Source organism: Enoplosus armatus, chromosome 17 (genome assembly GCF_043641665.1).
Source record: "Enoplosus armatus isolate fEnoArm2 chromosome 17, fEnoArm2.hap1, whole genome shotgun sequence".
Taxonomy (NCBI): Eukaryota; Metazoa; Chordata; class Actinopteri; order Centrarchiformes; family Enoplosidae; genus Enoplosus; species Enoplosus armatus.
In genome coordinates, this window is record NC_092196.1 from 18,435,125 (window position 1) to 18,456,778 (window position 21,654).

The following is a 21,654-nucleotide window of genomic DNA, read 5'->3' on the forward strand; positions in this document are numbered from 1 at the left end:
TGTGAAATGAGCTTACCCGACCACTTACCAGAGGCAGCTAGCGGCTCAAGGCTACTAGCCTAACACACCCGATTCTCAAATGTTTTCTTCTTGCTGCTTTCTATCTGAAATGCAAAACAAATATCAGATTCAGCACCACGGACAGCTCCAGTCAGATATGTATCAAATGCCAGCACACAAAAAGAATTTGGATTTTTTTCTTTTTCACTGTGCATTTTATTGGGTCACAGGCTACAATGAGCATGTTAGGCTTCGACAGACAAATGTTGGTCTTTGAACGCCTACAAAAACACATTCCCTCTCAGAATCAATAATCCAATATGTTCAGTCAGAGATAACAGATGATCAGAAGATAGGTACTACGTTGTGCCAAGAGGCGCCTCCATCACGCCTGATTCACACATTTCAAGTAAAGAGAGGGACCGCCAAAAAGCATCTCAAGGGACTGCCAATCACCTCCAGTAATGATAATACCGGAGACAAATGAAGGCAATAACTAGCAATGGGATTAGACCTCTTATAAACGTGTGAAAGAAGGAGATTTGGGACATTTGTCTCCTCCACTACAGTGCAGATATGACAGTGCAGTGACAGCAAGTGTGAGAGTATTTTTAATGGGCCAGATTTAACATTATCATGGTACATTTTTAGTGAGTTCATATGCCTATTAAATGTGTATTTAGCTCATTTAAACCAGAATGAGCTTTTGGGCAAGAGTTTAAGAATATTTCATCTTTTCACCCAAACCTTTTACTTAAACTGATGTCACATGAATTGATGTCTATGAACCTCCAGTGTCCATATATTTCCACAGTTGGAAACATCAGCTATTGTCTCTCATCAGCTATCTGTCATATCTGAAATACTCTCAGGTTTTGAAAGCAAACTTTCCCTTCTAATAGTCTGCCTATTTTCACTTCATGTAATTTGTTCTTTCTGTGCTTGCTGTTACCTGCAGAAGAAACCACACGCTTCAGAGCATCTATAACAGTACTATGTGCTCATAGAGGTGTGTTATCACACCTTGAAATATATATTTCTGCCTCATTTAATTTGGGATGTGGGAGCCTGTCACATTTCATTTATTACTGCAGTGAGCATTATCCAAGGTTTTTGAAAACGTTGTGGTTAATTGTGAGAGTGAAGAAAATAATCAGAATGTTTTCGAGCCATTAATTTCCATCTGATACATGTAATTTAGTGCATTGTATTATTCGTCACACATGACACTGTGCACATTTTCTTTCACTTTGTCTATCACACAAAATTTACATTTGTCTTGTGTAATGACTGGGTGCACAAAGAAAGTACTCAAAAGCATAACTCAACACAGGCAGGGTTTGTGAGTAAAAATAATCTTTACTTGAGGCAGGCAGAGTTCGGTACACAGGTAGGCAGTCAGGCCATGCAGATAAATCTAATAGAGAGTAGGCAGAGGCATAGTCGAGCAAAGGTGAGTCAAAAAACAAATAACCAAAACACACCAACACTGGGAAAGAGAACACAGACTAAATACACCCAGGTGAGTAACTAATGAGGGACAGGTGAAACTAATCAGGGCGGGGCAGGTAATCATGCTGGCGGGAAACACACAAGGGAAGGAAGTGAAGTATCTGAAATGAGAGGAGAGGTAAGTACGACAAAATAAAACAGGAAATGTGCAACAAACAACATGAAGTAAGACAATAAGACGACAAAACTAATGAAGAGGACGAGGTGTTACACCTTATGTATCTATAAATTGGGTTCATAGGTCTTATTACACTTAAGCATACGCAATGAGGAAGGTATAGATAGATTCTATTTATGAGGACAGCATATCAATACACACCCTCTGGTCCCTCTATGTGGGCTTCGTTATCATGGAAGAAAACCATCTTATTGCAGTCTAATACATTTAATAAAAGAACATATTCAGGCTTTGTCAACAAACAATCTGGGTCATCAAACAGAACCTAACTGCACATCTATTAAGGTTAATCATCGGGAATAGATGGACACTGGGGTCCACAAAGAGCTGAGATTAAACCCAGCAGGCAGCAGAGACAAACAATATGTGGCGCTGGAGCTAATATGGATACAAAAACAAAACAGAAGCAATGTTATTTTTGTACTGATCACTCGTTCATTTCTTTTACGTGACCAGTGATGTTTTCATATGATGAATTTACATTTGCAAAGACAAGCTGTTTATAATACGGGCACAAGAGACAATTTACACTATGTCTTGACTTCAAATAAAAAAATTAAGCATATATTGTCAATTTCTTTTTGATTTCCAGTTGCATTGTGGACGCTAGTTTGCATTTCACGTGCTATTATGAAAGCAATATATAGGACGTCATTTGCATGTTATTTTGGGTAAGCCATCCACCAACTGCTGTTGCCTTTAAAACTCAATTCAAAGATTACAGGAAATATGGAGCAGGCTTTTAAATTGGATTCTTCTTCTTTTGAAGGGAATAAAACTCAAGGGATGATAATTTACCAGCAAAGGAGTGATAAAGACCATGAACAAAAGAAACCTACAGAAGAATACAGTCAAGAGGAAAATGTTATGCGGACTGTCAGCAATAATAAGCAAGATTTCAACCATATACATATGGTATAATGTAGTTTTGTTTAGTTCTGTTTTAAAATGTCATGTATGTTGTATAGTGTAACCAAGAACCCTTTGGACCTTTAAACCTCATACAAGTCAATACTGTTTGTCTGTTCATGGCAAAGCTCTAAAAGAGGAAAGAAAAATGCAGAGATGCTGTTATGTTTCTCCTCTGCACCTGAACCGTTTTGTATTTGCACATTAGTTCATAACACCAGTGGCTAAATCAACATTATATTGAAATTTTAGGCTTATATCTAATGCGCAACATCAAACAGCATCACCAAATATTCTTATGATATGATGGTCGCACAAGCTGCATTTTGCCCTTTTGGTTTTATTGTTTGTCTGCACTTTAAAAGAACGTTAAATCTAGACATAAATCTGATTAAATGTTGCAGTGTGGGGACAGGCTGAAAGCTCTCCAGTAGGCTAATGTGCCTGTGGTTGGTGCTCGCTCGACTTCAGGTGGGAGCCAGTAAGCCTAATTGGCTACATACAGCCTAATCAGACTTGCTGGATTGTCTTGTTTAACATTTTATCCCCATCCTTGTATCAATTTTCAACTAAATTAGCCGGTCCACCAGAGAGGAGGGGCAGCTATCACAGCACGTCACCATCACAGTATTCACAGTCCGCCACAGTGAAGGGTGCACAGTGTGCATAATGTCATTCAGAGGCAAAAGAGTAAAGAGTCCAGTGTGTGTGTCCTGTGTTACCTGCCATAAATGTGTCAAAAGTGCACTTTGGTCCCCCATTATTTCAGTGACATGTTCAGAGAGGTTATACCGCCTCCTATAGGCCAGGCCCATTGTGACATACAGTACATTCCTGGGCCAGGTTTTGGAGGCCCTAATTGACATGCTTTATGGACCCCCTTCACATTGTGTGCTTGGGAGGGCATTGCATAGACTTGGTGCTCTGTAAAGCTCTACAGTGAAGTAAGTAATGACATTTTAAATTGCCATGTGAGCAAAAGCTGGGAAAATAACACGGGGGGGGGGGGGGGCTGAATCATCTTTTAAATTATCTTTCAAGGTCATTTCAATAAAAAAGGTGAAGAGACACTTCAACAGAGTTAATTTTACAAAAACAGTGTTGAATCAATACTCTTTAAACAAAGTTAAATCAATGTTTCCAATATTTCATCTGCTAGTTCAGATATTGTGGTTTTAACTGCAAAGGGCTTTGGCACAGGTTTCTAAACTTTCCAAAGCATTTGAACAATCACGTATCATTTCCACCCCACTCAAGAATCAATCATCCACAAATATGATCTTCAATTGAGGATAAAAGGACAACATTTACAGCCACTGATAAGAGCCAATGGATGACAACAGTTGACTTTTGACTAAATATACAGTATAAGATCAGGTTTATCCTTCTGATTTTACTTGCAGCCCTTTTTCACAATCCGCATCTCACTTGTCTCAAAGCATAAAAATCCTTTCCTAATTTGTCTTTTGTTTACATCCCTCTGCAGCTCCCCACGCTTCATTTTTGCTGTCATTGATTTAGTATTGAACTGTAGAACTGTAGATTGAAGACAGCACTAGTAGTAGAACAATACAGGCAGTAGTGTAAAGTCTTTGATCAGGATAATGAAAAAAGGTACTCAAACTCCTCATTTTGCTTGGTCACAGTATAAAAGCACCTATAAAAAGTGTAGAAGGTGGAGGGATGAGTGATGAAAAAGGCTGAGAGGAAAGGAAGAGAGGCTGCGAGCTGTATGAGCAGTGATGACGAGGAGAAAGGAAAGTTGCCTTGGCTGTGGGCAGATGCTGGTTGCAGTGCCAGCTGGTGGGGGGTGGGCCCACCTGTCTCTGGCTCTCCCCGTCTCCCTCTTCTCTACTGTGGAGGAAGCGACAGATGGAGTCCGAAGGTTCTGCTCCGGTACCCAGCGCTGCTTCTTCAGTCTGTCCAGCTCTCTCCCGCCCCGGCCTGAGGGCACCGTGCCAGGGGAACATGGGGACGGCACCCAGCACCCAGCCCTCCACCGCCACAAGGGTCAATTGCTTACAGAGAGGGGTCGCCCCTCCGCCTCTTTCTCCCACAAACACTCTGCTACCTCCCTGTGGATGTAAGCAACAACTACATCTTCCCTTTGAAGTCCTGGCTGAGCGGAGGCATTTCTTTATTCAGACAAAACATGCCCTCTCAAGGTCTGTCAGCAATGCCAGCTTTAGAATTATCAAGACGGGAGGCTTCATGTAAGCTGCTCGTTTTTCAATTAGATAGAGAGGGAGAGGTGCCAAATTGGATATGTTATCCCTAAGGAGTGCTTTGGATGTATAGTGATGCATGTGGACTCTTTGACAGCGTGATAAGGGGAGAATCGTAAAGCATGGTGGGGGTCAAAGGGTCGTGTCAAAACCCCAAAGTACTGAAGTCCATCACAAGGTGGCTTGATGACCTTTATGTCACTGGTTCTGTGACAAATCAATGCATGAGGTCTCTGAAGAAGATCATTAAGGGTCCTTTAAGGAGTGAGCACCTTCACCAGTTGTTTCACTGGACCTCCTATTAACCTCCTGTTCATTTGTTTGTAACAATGCATATAGCTCTCGTTAAGAGGAGCTGGTCCAAATAAAAGAGAAAGCAGCTCCTTCAGACCTTGCATCTGTTCTCTATTATCTCTCTGCAGATTAATAAATTCTTCCCTGTCTGAGTTTTAGCAGAATCAGCCTTGATATTTGTGAGTGCCTGTTTCATTAACAGCACAGCTTAACTAAGTCCTCTCTCCAAAAGCAGCATAACTGGGCTGTTTCTCCTACCAGCAGCCCACGCTGCTCCCAGAGGTACCTTTAGAGCACATTAATGGATTCTCTGCCATTCAAGAAGAGAGTTATGGTTGTAGCAAAAGCTTCCTTTCAGCGATTAAGAAATAAGACCAAATCCCAAGGTAGTTATCGATATTTAAATAACATGACTTGACTTAGATAACAATGACTTCTTAGATCTTGTTTTACTATAAAGGAGTGAAGAGTGGACCATTCAAAGAGGACCAGAGCCCAAATTCTTCAACAGCTCTCTGATGAACTGTAGAGTATCATGGGAGGTCGGTCTGTATTCACAGGAGGGTATAAACTTAGAGGTTTCTTGCATTGGCTTTTAGGCTTTTTTCTTTTAAAGCCTTGCGGTATTGTAATACATTGATTTAATGGAAATTATCTGGAGATTTTCCCACTGCATGACAAAATGAAATGAGTTTCCTACTGGACCAAAGAATTCAGTGGTGGAAACATGAAGACCGAGGGATGTGTAAAGGCAGCCAGTCGAACAGTTTGGTATTACCGACAAAGCTTCTCAATTATCACCAAACATGAAATGAATCTAAAGAGACCAATTTTCACCAAATAATCAAGCCATTATCATTCATGACTCAATCACAGTGGAAATTACAGAGTCTCTGCTTGTGCCCAGCAGTGGAGAAGAAAAAAGAACAGACGTGTGGAAACAAAGGGATGGTAATGGAGCTAGAACCAGTTTGTGGCTCCGGTGGGACCAGCGTTCATGTGCGTCACTGGGGTTTGGTGAGATATGGGCGCTCTGCCGTACCAGAGCCTGATTGAGTGCAAATTAAATCTTGTTTCATCATTTGAATGGAAGGCAAAGAATGGGCAAAAATGGCCGACAACCTATTTGGAAAGAAAATCCTATCAAGAGAGCATTCGCGGACCATGTTTCCTATATATTTTATCACAATAACAAACAACATCTTATCAGTTTGTTGTTGTTCCACTTTGTCCCCAATATAAAGATGATAAAGGTAGATTTGAAAGTTTTGGTGAATTCATAACTTCATTTTGAGAAATACGCTTATGTCCGTTCTCGCCAAGAGTTAGATGAGATAGCACTCTCATACAGTATCTGTTTGTTAAATATACACCATACAGCCAGTTAGCTTAGCTTAGCACATAGACAAAGGGGAAAACAGCAACATGTTGTGGTTTTATAAGGAGGGGGAGGGACGAGATCTTGGCTTGAAGCGACCTCCCGAGGTGTTGTCATCACTGTGAGGTTTTGGAGACTTCAGAAGCTGACTGCTCCCAGTCAAGAAATCACAACATGCTATTTTTACACTCAGACATAATGTGTTTATTAGTGAGCTTTAGAGGTGCTGCGAGGGGAATTGCGTTACCTTTGAACAGAGCCATCCAGCTTTTCCCCCGTTTCCAGTCTTTGTGCTAAGCTAATTGATTTTCTCGTCTAACTCTCAGCGAGAAGGCAAAAAAGCGTAATTCCCAAAATGTCAGACTACTGCTTTAAGGGCTCTTCGCCAGGTCGCATGGCTGCCAACAGACAAAATATTGCTGATCCTGACTAAAAGTATTGTGGAATGCACACTACTGTTGAAAAGGTGGACTTGATACAGGAAAAGGTTTTTAATGCAGAAGAATATTCGTATGTCTAGTTGAAATGTTGACTCTTGTAATTCTTGATTTTTGCATCAAGGTTATGAGTGTCCGACTGTTTTCTTTACTGTCGCTGAGCATGAACATGAGGGCTTTTGGTTGGGGGACAGTTGTGCCTTCTTGTCAAGTCGCTGTACAGATGCGCATTGATCTGAATTTGAATAGGATGGGATGATTTTGATTTTCAAAACTGCTCTCAATCAGGAAAAGAGATGGTTCTGGAGGCCTGTGGGACAGGCTGGTGTCACGGCCACTAGTTTGTCCTAAGAGGTTGTTGGGGTGTTTGGATGCAGTTTGGATAGATTGGGGTGTGGTTGGTGGTGTGTGGATATGTTGTTTGGATAGATTGTGGTGCGGTTGGTGGTGTGTGGATATGCTGTTTGGATAGCGTGTGGATGGAGTCTGGTTGCTGGTGTCAGCATGGCTCTAATCAGCTGTTGGCAGGCGGATGAGCGGGCGGTCTCTCCCTGCGGCGGCACCCCGGGTCGAAAGCCGGTTTGAAGTTTAATGATGCCAGCTGCCAGCTCCACCAGGCTGTGAGCGCTAACGAGCTGGCACTGGCAGCGGACTGGGCCGCGGCGGCAGCACCTGGAAATGTAGCACACGTTTCAGAGGGGCGGGGCTCCACCGGGGCTGTTGAGGGGCCTGCTGGAGACCCAGGACGGCACCAAGAGGCCCGCATCTCTTTGAAGAGCGCCCCAATTTCCATATTTCATTACGCACTGCTGACTGACAAGGCCCAGCCAGATGTTCTATTTTCAGCTATTTAAATTTTGACCTGCTTTCCTAGCATGGATGCAAAAAGGAAAAAAAAACAGATTTCATCAAAACACAGATGCCAAGGATGATGGGAACTTGGATCTGACATGTCTGCTAGTTTTTGTTACCATTCTTTAAGTCTTTCCATCCTAATAAAGCATTGACAGAATAATGACACATTAACTGTTGCTCTTTAACTGATGTATACTTTTTTCATGTCAGACATTTGGTTGACAATCTATCCTGAGGCATTTACTGTCTTGCTCAAGGACACTTTAACAAGACACACTGGTTGTTTCAGGGATCAAACCTGAGACCTTGTATTTATGAGACAATCTCTAACCATCCAGCCAGCCCAACGCTGAATTGGCTTCAACGTGAGTGATGCATGCTCTGAAACACCACATAAAGCATGCTCACACAGCTTCTCTGTCCCTGAGATATCGGGATGATTAATTCCTGTGGTATTCCTGTTGAAACGGCTGTTAAATTGCAGCGTCCTTACTCAATCCCTCATGCAAAAATACATCGACAACCCTGACCTTTTTGTGCGTCTGCTGAAAATGGCACTTTGTCATCCTGAGTGAGCAAGCTCAAGGATCAATGTGATTCTGTTGGAATAAAACTTCCACCATGTACTCTCTCTCTCTCTCTGCGTGTATGAGTGTGTGTCCATGTGTGGGCTTCATGAGTGTAAAAAACTGAAAAACTCTTGAAAGAGGAAGAATAAGGACGAGATAAAGGAGAAAAACAAAGGACAAAGCAGGGGCGAAACCCAGCGAGAACGAGTGGGGAGCAGCTCAGAGATGAACACCAAATGGCAAAAAATGAGAGCCGCCCTCTGTGCGAGAATCAGAGGGAGAAAGGCTTTCACTCATTACTCAGCAGAGCTCACAGCAGGGGAGGGAAAGCAGTTTATTCCTTCAGTAATGCATCTGTGAGTGTATATGTCTCTGTGTGCGTCTGACTGAGTGAAAATAGAGAGATAATTGAGAGATAACGATGGCATTATAGAGGCAATATTGACACAGAGATAAAAGAGGATGAAAGCTATGTTTTTTTAATAGTAAACTGAAGAGTGTGTATTCATTTGCGGCCACTGTGGACATTGAACTCTTCTATACTGTGAAGTTTTATCTTCTGTAAATCTGACCTTTGTAGAAAGCAAAAACAGGAGTTAGAGAGATAAGATGACAATCTTCTAGTGTTAAGTGACAAGAGGAGCAGTAAAGTGGAGGAGATATCACCAACAGCCCCGACTGCGAAGTGATAACATATTGATAACTAACTAACTGTCCACAGTAAGTCTATAAATGTTTGATTTCATTTCTCCAATTATGGCAAAAGCATCTATTTAAAAGTGTTTAAAGACTTAAAAGAAATGGCACAAAACTGTCTTATGAATGAGGGATACATTTACATCGGATGCACTGAAATTTTAATTAGAATCAGAATCAGAATCAGATTATGCCTTCATTGAATCTTTGGCAAAATTGCATGTTGCAGTTAGATGTTATTGGAAAAGATGTGTTTTGTGTGAAGTCATTTGGAGCTTTCAAGTAGTTGATTAAAAACATTATATAAAATTCATAAAATAAGAAATAATAAAATAAAACGATGGATTTTCTCGTCAGTCAAATTTCCAGCTGCGACAGGCTAGCTGACAAGCTAGTGAACATAGCGGAGCATTTAGCTGCTAAAGACAAATATTTCCTTCACGAGTTGGTGGAGACCAAAACAGAGGGGAAAAAGAGTGAATATTGGACTTAATTACACAAACACGACTTCAAATGAATGATAATGTTGCTCCTTATCTGTTGGACGTGTAACCTATTTGCTTACACATTGACAACAACAACTTTACAAGGTGATGATAAGTGAATGTGAACCCAATTAATTCAGGTTTAAAGCAGAAAAACATAAGTATGAAGTCAGTAATATCACTTCTGTAGGGAAAAGAAGTTGCCAAACTAAAAAAAACAGAAACACTGTAGATTATTTTGTTGGCAGTGATGGTTTCATTAATGATTAAAAAAAAGTAATTTCAGCCAGCTAAATGTCATCTGTGTATCTGCATAATCTTCACTGCTGAACTGATAAAATTAAAATACTCGAGATAAAAATACTTGAAAAGATAGCACAGGAGTCTAGCTGCTGCTGACAGACTGTACTTGGCCAGTGTTGCAGAAGCTTTATGTACATTTCTTCATCATTACACAGAGTAGAAAATAACAGCTACCACCAATATGCATGGAAATGACGGTAAAACACCTTCAATTCAAACTAGATATGAGATATATACTAGATACTAGATAGATACTAGATATGACTTTTTTTCAAGTATAATTGTATTTAGCAATAAAGACATCTCTGCATGTATGTGGGTGTGTATCAAGTTTATTAATCACTCCTTCTCTTGCACACACTTTGAAACTCACACAGGCTCTATGAAGATGCTTTAGTAAGGACTTTGTTAGTATGAATGGTGCAGGATTGTCTGCACTCCCCCTGTTTCTGGACTTACTGACCTTTGGCATGACCTTTAGAAGACAATTTGCAGCAGCAGCAATCGGCTTGCGCCTCGACTCACATTATTTTCCCTCATTATTTTTTCAATGTTACCTTTGCTGTGTGGCAGAAAAGGGCTGAATTCAACAGAGGGGTCAGGGGTCAGGAGGAGGAGGGTAAAGATGTAGGTCAGATTGGCTCTACAGTTGTGTTCAGCCAGCATCCACAGAGAATCCACCGCCACAAAGCCATTTGAACTCTGAACCCTCCGGCTGTCTGTCAAAAGCTGACCCTCAGTGTTGACTGTTATCTGGTTTGGTGATTAGGAAAGCTCCTCAGCCAGCAGTAATGGACTGGACGGTGGCAACAGAGCTTTAATGTCGGGCGACAAAACACTAAACATGTAAAGAAAATCAATTTTCTCTCTACCGCATTATAAAAAAAGGCTGTCCATATAACCGTCTACTAAAACAATCCATTTTGACATGTGGTTTATATGATCTTTCAGTCAGACTGAAATATGTCAACAACTATGAGATTAGATGGACTGACACAGAATATTCTACATTCATGGTCCCCTGAGGACGAGTCCTACTGACTTTGGTGAGCCTCTTACATTTTGTCTTCCACAATTAAAATTTGTGGTTTTGAGTGAAATGTCTCAGTATGTCTTAAAGTCTTGCCATAAAATTTGAAAATGACATTACACTCCCCTCTTGGTGATCCCTTAACTTTTCATCTAGCACCATCATCAGGCCAACATTTCATTGTGTCCAATACTTTGATTTGCGACTAAGTACTTGCTAAACTAAAGGCACTCCCATCAGCCTCAGCTGTACCTTGTGCTTAGTGCTAATTAGCAAATGTAAGCATGCTAACATGCTAAACTAAGATGGTGAACATAGTAAGCATACATTGTATATTATATCTGCTAAACTTCAGCATGTTAGCATGCAGGTGTTAGCATTTACCTGTTAGCATTTAGCTCATAAACCGCAGTACAGCCTCACGTAGATGTAGACAGTGTTGATTTTAAACAGTCATGACAGCAAAAAGTATTTATATTAAAATTTTATTCTTCAGATTTAGCAAAATTGAATTACAAAATCAGTGATGCAAAACATATAAACATTTTGTAAGGTTTAGAAAGTATATAAAGGATTGGGTTGATATTTATTTCCAAAGCAAATGTTTCTTTTTGCAATTTGAATGTTTATTTATATGAAGTAAACCAGTTGTTCCTGATTTTAATGCACAAGATTCAAGAAACCTGAAGCTCAACGAATCACTTTTGACATTTCAAGAAGGAATCATTTTTCCCAGTTAATTGAAATACTTCATCCTACACAAAGACAGAAAGCTAATAAATCCTGAACCTTAAGTGGCAGCATGAAATAAGAGAGAAAAATGGTTTTCTTCATCTGAGAGTGATTCATTGATTCATTTTGTGTTTTGTTTTTTCCCCCTCAACCATCCAGCCACACAGCACTTGTTTTCATTTTGCTTCCATTAAGCTGAAAATCACAGGTTACATCAACAAATAAATGAGCTTGAGAAAATAAAGTCATTTTTGTGTTATTTCCATTTTCAAGAACTATTGAACCGATAGCAGTTTTTTTTTTGGGGGGGGGGGGGGGGGTTTGAACGCTCAGTCAAGAAGGTGAACACGCTGAAACAATTTAAATGTTCCAAAATGAAGCGCTGTTACATGCTGTGCCAGAAGTTAATTTTCATTTCCTCAGGTGAAAAACGTGGTGCGCTCCAGTCGTGGAGGGTGGGTGAAGATTTACACGTGGGCTTCTATTCAAATACAAAGGTCTCCTTGACATTTTCTGCACTGCGTTGGCTGCTCATCCTTGTCGCATTTTCCCCAGCTGCATACGGGACAGCATGACCTGTTGACATTTACAAGCTCATCTGGCTGAGAGCGATGGCATTCTATAAGAAGAAACACCTCCATGTGTCCCACCACAGAATCCTGTTTGCACTGCTCAGAGTGTTACACGTGAACATGTTATTGCTTAAAACAAACATGAGTCAACCTTTGCGGGGAGAGAGCCATGTTGCCTCACTCTTTAATGTAGAAGTACAGCATCTTCTGAAAGCTTGGCAACTTGGAGCAGCAGAAGCATTGGGCAGCTGATAGGCTTCATAAACTGGACTAAATACTGATGAGGTTTCATCATCACATCATCAGGTCTGCTACAGCTGCCACCAGAGGGCACCCACTGCTCAACTGTGACCAGGTTAAAGTCTGCCCCCGCCATACCGATAAGGCTCGGGATAGCAGCCAAGAATAGTGTGCCACATAATTCACTAGCAGCTGGGTTAAGAAGGTGAAATGAGGTGAAAGCATAACCCATATAGTAACAGCAGAGCATGACATAACTGTAAACAGAGCGTGGGAGGTGGTCTGGGTGATAATGCAAATAAGTGTATGTAACATGACCCAAGACCAATGACATGGAAAGCAAAACACCCATAAACAGAACAACAATAAATGAAGCCGGTTCTTTTCTCTGTATGGAGGAGAAAAGACTCCTTCACTTTATTGACAACCATTGAACATGAGAAACAAGACATGGTTTCCAAGAGCCAATGGGATGCAATGAGGAAACTTAAATATGAATCATTGTGCGGGTTTAGCCTCTGCATCACTCAGATTTTCAAGTTCAAAAATGGGGCTTTGTGGATCAGCTCATCTTTGTGCTTTTGGTCCAGCAGATGTGATCTTTAGAAGTCAGGGCCCTGCTTCTTCAGCTTGCTGTAGTCCATGTTAACTGCGTAAAACTGAGAATACAAACAAATCTCAGCTCAAGAACAAAACACACATTTCACATAGAAATATTGACAGCAAAAAGTGAGTTCAGGTGACTTAAAGTTTATGTTTTAGGGTGTGTGGCACAGCATGTTATAGAATCATTCAATCTCAAAAGATTCATGAACTCTTCTTGTAATTAATTAAAATACTTGTCTCTGCATACATCAGCAACTAATTTGCCTTCTGGAAACTCCTACTGCTACTTTGATCAAGTGTGAGCAGTTAATGACTTCATCAGATTTGCTACTACTACTAAGTCTGTGTTAACCAGATTATGTCATTTAATTAATCCAAGTGAAGGAATAATCCATGGCTCAGCAACAGGTCTGGCAAACATCCATACTATGATCCCAGAACATAACCACCTACACTCTTGAGCATAGAAAATCCTGACAGTAACACAACATGATTAGTAATATTTAAGAATTGGCTGAGGCGCACCTTATACTGGTAAGTTGGGGCCAACTTGTTCCAGGGCTCTGGGTTGTTCTTGCGATCCCAGCTGTAGAGGAGGAAATAGGTGCACATTATGAAAGATGAATCAGAGACTGTAACTTGACAGACGAGGACAGACAGACAGACAAGTGAGTTGCAACAGATTACTTGTGTTACAAAAACTGGGCTGCAAAAACAGTCAGCTTCTTTACCTTTTTTTCCCTCATCTGCAAATCTAATTAGATGCAGATTACATGTACCCCCACACCCACTTGCCATTTTGGAAAAGGGCAAATCTAAAAAGGTAGTAGAATAATAGACACAAGAAGGTTTCCTGTGTCATGACTGGAGTCCTCACCAGACATCAGGGTTTCTCAAACCCAGACGAGCGAGGTACATCATGGACATAGCTGTACCTCCACCGATGAAGATGAAGAGGGGGATCAGCTGTAAGTGACAGACAGACAGGTTACGAATCTTCACAGTTTAAGGAAGTACTGTGTCAGTAAACATAGACTGCTGACAGCTTGCGTACTCTGAAAACAATACCCTTCACAACTAGACAAAGTTACAGCTGTCATGTGTTGGGATGGGACAGTTTAAACCAACTTCTTGCGATACTTACAACTTTCTTTCACTCAACACTTCTTGACCAAGTTAACTTGCTCAAGTCACATATCAAGTTGTACAGAAATAACACGTGTGGCTTCGAAAATATGAAGTTCTAGTGCGAGTAAACATCTCGAACTGCTACTTGCTAACGCTACCTAGCCAGCTAACTTGCTAACTAGTAGCATCAGTTGCTATTTTCAGCACAGCAGACCCTCTTCTTGGCTAATATAAAGTTGCTATCGTGTTGTGGGTGAAGCCGTGACCTGATTTGACTCCAAAACATCAACTGCCAAAAGTCTTGGCGTTCGCGGTATTGGGAACTGTGCATTAATCCATGCTTTTTACAGAATAAAACAAACAGTGAAGCATCTCTCTCTCGTTTTTAAAAGATTGTCTCAAAGTCAGTGCGGTCAAAGTCAGACTACTAGCTTGCTAAAGCTAGCAACGCTAACTAGTTTAGCTAAGATACGTTTAGAACGAGACCTCTAACATGAATCTTTATTGAATTTAATCAAGCTATACTTACAGCTGGGTGATTTCTAAGCTGTTTGCTGACTGTGGCGAGCATTTTGACGTTTGAGAAGGGAGATTTATCTCCGTTTGTACAGAAGTAAACGGATTACGGTCTGTCTTGCCAAACCAGTGCGCAATTTAATCTGCGAGATCGGGCGGAAGAAAGGCCGAGGAAACACACATAGGATGCTACACATACTGCCTGACCGACAGTGACGAAAACACACGAGTATTAATTATTATGAGTACGATATAGAGCTTTTATGTCATACAACGTGCAATAAACACTGAGTAATTTTGTATAGTTTCAACAATATGCTGCCTTGTCGCTTCAGCCTTTATTTCTACACATCATTTTATTCTGGCAAGACTGAAGCTACAATCATCAGATTTCAACCCAAAAACACTCAAATGTATATAATAAATAATGTAATGTTTGCATTTAATCCACATAACGTCACTGTGGGTAGATCTGATGGTTTTATCAAGTTGTAGTATTAGTTCTACCTCATGTTACATTAGTTTGATTCTCTTTAGATTATGAAAATACCACCATTTTATACAAAAAAATAATAAAAAAAAACTGGTCGGTTTAATTTATTAATGCCAGTGACATGATGAAGATATATAACAGAAAGAGTTTACTGCTCCTGTCCCTTTTTGTGAACTGTATCACAATAAGACAGTAGGGGGCGCTGTTTCCCTCCATTAGACGAGAAGGAACTACATTCATTTTCAGGAAAGTTTTAGGAGCTATCCCCCAAATTATAATCATTATTTGACCTCTCTTAGAAGTGTATTTTCCCAGTTTCTCTCTGAAAAGATGGATTTTGGGTTGCTTTTCTTTCATTCTGTTGATAACAGAAATGCTGTTTCCCTGCAGTTGCTTAGGTGCATTCCCATTACTTGACACTATTACTTCAGCAGCCAGCACAGTATTAGCTTTTTAAAGAGAGATCAAAATATTGTATAAACTACATGGTTGTTGTTTCTCAACGTTTCTCAATATCAATAGTCAGAATGTCTAAGAGTTTAAGTGGTAAAACACAAATGTGGTAATGCCCTTTTTAATTTAAAAAACAAGTTGGCAGTTACATAAGTTGCTGGTGGTAATGATTTCCTTTTGTAGCATTAATAAGTGCTGAACAATGCTGAACAAAGTGTTTGTTGCCATTTTCAACAAGCAGCACCCAATCAGAGACGAGTATCTCAACTAACTGATGTGAACCAATCAATCTGCGTAATAAAAAAAAAATCACCATGAAATATCACAATTTCCCTTTTATGGTGAATTTTCAACTTATAGAAAATAAAAGTAAAAACAATTCAATGGTAAGATTGGACATACATACAACAGTTTATATCTTGTAAATTACATGATAGTTAGCTAATTGTTTGCCAAGAAATAAACTACATATGTGATAATTACACATATTCAAGCAACTATTTGTAAACCAAGCCGTATTTGGTTCCAAGTCCATGAGCTAAATGCTGGAAAAGTATGTCTTAGGCCTTGTTTGGTTCAATATCCATCAAAGGGAGGTGAGCTGGTTTAAGAAACATAAGGATATCTAAATACAGTATTTTCCACCTGTTTCTTTCAGCCAGTCCAAAGTGTGGTATCTTGTGGTCACAAAAAAAAAATGTTAATGGCTCATCACAGTCATTCAGGACTTGATCCCAAGTGAAGCGTGTCTCTTCAATATATCAACAGCTGGAGTTGAAAATGACTAGAATTCTCTTTTAAATACAGTTTAGTTAAAAATCTGACCGTACTTAAACAAATCATAGGCACATACAGTATGCCTGTACAGGATGTCTTATGAAAATAAGATACTGGTTAGTGTTTCCATTTGATCTGCAGTGTTTCTGTCTTTCAATCATGTGCTCCGGATGTTTCAGTGTGTTGTCTTCTTCGGGCCTTTGCCAAATTTAGCGTCAAATCCGAGACCTAAAGAGAGAAAACCAAAGATGTGAGTAAGGGAAAGCTTCAGCAGCTAAACAGAAATTATTTTACCAATAGTATTACCAATTTAACCAATGAAAGAAATAAAAAATATGAGCATTGTGGCATCTTCTCTAACTATGTCAGTGTTAAATTTACTGACACCCCTTCAGCTATAATCAATGCATAATTTAACAGTCAACCAAGTGGTTTGCGTGGGAAGTATTCCCCAATTGGACCTAATTATTTGTTATAACAAACACATAGTCACTGTCTCAGGCTACAGTTGAAACAGACACTGACAATAAATCCAGAGTGGGCAACAGAGTGTTAAGCCAGAATGAACTCTCACCGAGGAACACCAGGACGGTGCCAACCCACTGCATCGTATTCATGACATTCCCAAACAGAATAACAGAGCCGAGGATGGTGAAGAACTTCCTCGTGGTGGTGACGATGGAGCAGGTCAGAGGCCCAAAGTACACCACCATCATAAAGATGAAGGTCTGGTAAAATAATTGAAAAAACACAATAAGGAATGTAATGTGGATAAACACTGTCAGGAAGCTCATCATCTCTCAGCATTCATTCCAAAAGTTTGATCAAAGTAAAGGATTTCTGCCAACGGTGTAACACAACATTACCCATCATCTCATACAAGTACACTGTCCACATCAAGTCCTTTAATCCATCCACCCACCTGGCCTAAAGCACTGGTCAGTCCAAACAGAAGAATACTGTAGATGATGCTCGGGTGGCGTTCAGTAAAACTTAGGAAGTCCCACACTTCCCCTGTCCACAATACCGCTAAGAGCAGAGAGGAAGAAAGAATCAACAGAAACATTAATGTCACTTCAAAATCAACTCAGTTATTGAACATAATGTCATGTATTTCTGCCTTATCCTTGGCACTGATGTGCTGAGACAATCAGATCACAGTGTTCATAGTGTGGGCATACGGCACCACCAAGTGGTGTAATACAGTAACAACAGTTAGATGAAGCCTTGGTGTGGGGGGTGTGATGGATTCGTGGGAGTGGAGGTATAAGAATACCTTTGTATCTTGGGAAATACCAGCACTTCAAAGCTATCAAAGTGTCTTTATGTGCAGTTTTCACAAAGTAAAACTGAGGACCTCTGAAGGCATTTTAATGCAGCCTGGAACTGAATTTATCACTTTTGAAAAACAAATACAGCATTTTTATGTAATAATGCCTGTGAAAGTAGGAAGCAGATGTTCTGTAGAGATGGGTACTTACTAAGAGATAACAGGCACCGCCAATTAGTTTGTTATAAGAATGATAACAGTCTCTCAGTTCTCATACTGGCTTTGACCTTTTGATCTGTATCTTACAGCCCATTAGTGCCTAACCCTAGAAAGCCCCTCGTTATATTGCATTTGTTTTATATGCTTTACTCTTTGGCATATTATAGCAATCTCCTCACAGAACTGAGGGCTTTGAGGTGCAGGATTCCTTATCTATAAAGATAACACTGAGCACTTTGCCTTGACTGAATTAATGAGTTTTGGCTCCTGAGAGAATAGTGCTCACCTTTACAAAATACCTTTTCTTAAAGAGCCTCTAAAGCAGCCATTATTAGTCTTTGTTTGGGTTTTTTACTTATTGGAATTGCCATTAGATACGGCATCACAGCAGCTATTTATCCTGAGGTCTATGTAAGAATTCATTGTGACAATACAAATCAACACAGATAATAATAACGTAACTGTTGCAGCACATTACACCATTCAGCTGTTGATACTAAAACACCTTAAAGTTGTACATTAATGTACAACAAATAATTAAACCTTTGCTTTCAACATTCTATGAGAATTATTCTGAGAAAGCTTTGCAACAGGATGTTCAGTGCACCAGTGTTTTTGTTTCATTCTGCTATATTTTGGCAGTACTGAACCATATCAAGGTGATTTTGCTCATTAGTTTGTCCTCTCTGGCTGCAGGTGTGCCAGTTAGTAAAAGGGCCTGGTGAAGTTTTGGTTAGAATGAAACCCTTCATGGTCCTGGCACTTCACGGCACATATTCAGTTAGAATTTGGCAGAGAGCATGGTTGACTCACCTAGTCCCAGCACCAGAGTGGACCACATGTTGATGTTCAGCATCATGTGGTTAGCACTCGTCTGGAAGCGAGCCCTCATGTGGTCCTGGGCCACACCAGTCAAACCGTCCAATGTCAGCGAGACCAGCTATGACACAGCACACCACCAAGCCATGAGACAAATGTCATAGAAATGTCACAGTTACTATGGCTACAGTAGGGAGACATAGATAGATCGGCAACATACAGCAATAAATGGGACATAAGTGAAATGGATGGAAAAGCTGTATTAACTCACCAACAGAATCTCTCCAAACCCAAAAACGTGGTCATCTGCAACAGCTGAGCTCTTGTTGGGTTTGTAGAGGAAAAGAGCTACACCGCTCACGATAAGCAGCACACACAGGTACTTAGCCAGTGGGTACTTCTTCCTCAGTATTGTCACACCGAGGATCATCACTGCAACAACACAGCGACAGTATGATGGATGTTTTTCATGGATACCAGGGTGACATCTATAGGGTTTGAGTTAATCCTACTCTGGATACAATGTCAGGCAGTGGAAATTATGGATGGTGAAAGAGTGTGTGTGTGTGTGTGTGTGTGTGTCTGTATGTGTAACAAGAGATAACCAAGCAGTGAGTGGCAAGATACAGCCTTGAACAAACAGAACATACTGTAACCCACCATATATGCTCTCAACTTCAGACATTTGACAAGAGTTTGCTTACTCAATGTGTCCTTGATCAGTTTAGAAAGATATCAGAATCTCTCGTTTGTCAAGTACCATATACACGGGTTATTTGACGTGTTAAATATGTAAATCAGCACATTACATTATGAGACCTGGCAGCTTCTAAGTTAGTCAATATTGACATAGATCATAGGTGAGGCCTGAAACTTGCACTGTTCACTGAAACAGAGGTGGAAAGTGACAAAATTGCACAAATGCCAAGAGACTTCTGTTTAGTACATCTAAACTATTTGCAATGAGCATGAGATGTACTGGACATCTCATTAACTAAGTGCTCTTTCAGAATTTGTAGCATATAGTTGTGTATGTGAGAAGGAGGTATCCAGGTATATGTAGGCAGAAAGCAGAAGACTAACTAAAAGGGATATCATCAGATTTACCTGGTATGGGCTTGCAGGATTTCCCCAACACCTATCACAGCAAAAACATAGCTTTAGGATACGATAGCACCAAGCATTACTGATGCACAAATTAATCCATATGAAGAATCTTTACCAAACTAATATTAAAAGGGCAGACTCACCTGTGTGGGGTAGTTGACATACTGAAGGGCAGAGTTACTGGACACCATGGCTCCAAGATAAGAGAGGGAACACAGCCCATAGAGCCAGCTCTTGGTGTGATCCGGCTTGGAGCCCTCAAAAAACTGGATCACTGAAAGCCATAATATGATAAATTTACAAGACTTTGATTACCAATATGTGACTGAATGTACACTGTACAATGCAAATGTAAAGTGTCTATTCTGTACATCACATACTCACAGATCTTAGCAAACAGAGTACTGATAACACACTGGATGAAAACCAATGTCCGAGCAAATCTGAACTTCTCCTTTTTGTCTCCCTGGCCATAATCTCCTCGAGTGCTGGAAAAGTCAGAGAAACAACACTGTGTTGAGTGCAAAAGATCACAGACAATTAATATGAAATTGAAGTAGCCTACAATGGCCTCCCTGACAGGAGCATGGGTGGTGAGGTTACAGAGGGGAGTGCTTTCATGAGTCTCCAAGCTATGAAAAGGCCTCTCAGAAAGGAGAGGCCATAATGCATTACATTACAACTGACAGCGTAGGGTGGCAGTGGTGACATTTCGTTAGGGGACCAAGAATTTTTAGCAGAAGAGTTGCTGGCTTGCTAGTGACAATGGGCAATAGTAACCAAGAACTCATAGGAAACAGTAATATTCAATATTGATGACAATATATTATGGCAGTAAATCTACTTTTGTAAAAGGGCTACTTGCGTGAGACACTAGTTTCAAGTCAGTCATTTTGAAACCAGATATGATCCCTGTCCCCTCAAGTGAATTTGGCAACAACATACCATCTGTGTCACGCCTCAGTATGCGTTATGCAGGCTGAGATCCCTTTACTTGATTTACTCTTTCTAGAGAACCACAAAGAACTATCATGACTTGTTGATTTTTACAGTTGAATGTTAAATGGACATTTAATAAGATAATGCTTGTTGTAAACATCACAAAAGCATGACCTCATCTACGAGGCATAATGACACAGTAGATTTAAAGGACTAAAAATAGAGACCACCTGCTCAAGGGTATAGGGGTCAATACTTTGCATTTTGTAATATGAACAGAATGTCACGCCAAATTCCCTTCCAAAATCTGACGATTTTATGTCAGATTGGCCTTTCGCATTGTTATAGGCAACGTTGTATACCTAGCATGTTTGAATAGTCCGAACACACTAGCACATGCTGTACTTTGTTGTGCATTATCTATAGCTCTGTCAACTTAAAATAAAGCTTGTATTGATTCTTGAACTGTCGACATGCAAGCCAACATTAAACCGGCAGATTTATCAACGGGGTTTGGCACAAAACAGAATGACATCTGTACCTGGGGTTTAACATAAACCAAGCAGGTAACTAACGGTTACTTACATAGTCTCTTGTAATATTCCATAGTAGAAATAACACACGAAGACACCGAGGAAGCAAACGATGAAACGTATCCGCATATTGTCCCACGGCGAGGCGGGCTTCCCAGCTCCCTTTCCCGCAGCCATGCTGTCGTCCACCAGACCGGGTATGGTAACCGACACCACTCCGCTCCCCGCGCCCCTCACACCGACGTCCCGCTCCACTATAGCCGATGTCACGAGCCCGGAAATGGTGCTCGCGTTTTCACGTTAACTGTGGTTTCTGCGGTAGTTAAAGGTTTTGCTGATAAATATCATCAAACCCTCTTGTGCACAGTAGCTGTTAATT

At 40.5% G+C, this 21,654-nt stretch overlaps 2 protein-coding genes across 2 annotated transcripts; both read right to left on the minus strand.

The window, feature by feature from the left end:
* Nucleotides 1-12,794: 12,794 nt before the first annotated feature.
* On the minus strand, nucleotides 12,795-14,814 carry ndufa4a (NDUFA4 mitochondrial complex associated a). The gene is made up of 4 exons (XM_070923412.1): nucleotides 14,679-14,814; nucleotides 13,899-13,987; nucleotides 13,547-13,607; nucleotides 12,795-13,074 (listed from the first exon to the last, which is right to left on the minus strand). Exons 1-4 carry the CDS (start codon nucleotides 14,718-14,720, stop codon nucleotides 13,018-13,020), a joined length of 249 nt encoding a protein of 82 aa, XP_070779513.1. The 5' UTR covers nucleotides 14,721-14,814; the 3' UTR covers nucleotides 12,795-13,017.
* A 944-nt stretch (nucleotides 14,815-15,758) lies between these two features.
* Nucleotides 15,759-21,453, minus strand: slc35b1 (solute carrier family 35 member B1). Its single transcript, XM_070923631.1, has 9 exons — nucleotides 21,328-21,453; nucleotides 20,188-20,291; nucleotides 19,947-20,077; nucleotides 19,804-19,834; nucleotides 18,968-19,128; nucleotides 18,691-18,817; nucleotides 17,311-17,417; nucleotides 16,963-17,116; nucleotides 15,759-16,616 (listed from the first exon to the last, which is right to left on the minus strand). The coding sequence occupies exons 1-9, from the start codon at nucleotides 21,450-21,452 to the stop codon at nucleotides 16,564-16,566; spliced, it is 993 nt and encodes a 330-aa protein (XP_070779732.1). The 5' UTR covers nucleotide 21,453; the 3' UTR covers nucleotides 15,759-16,563.
* Nucleotides 21,454-21,654: the final 201 nt, after the last annotated feature.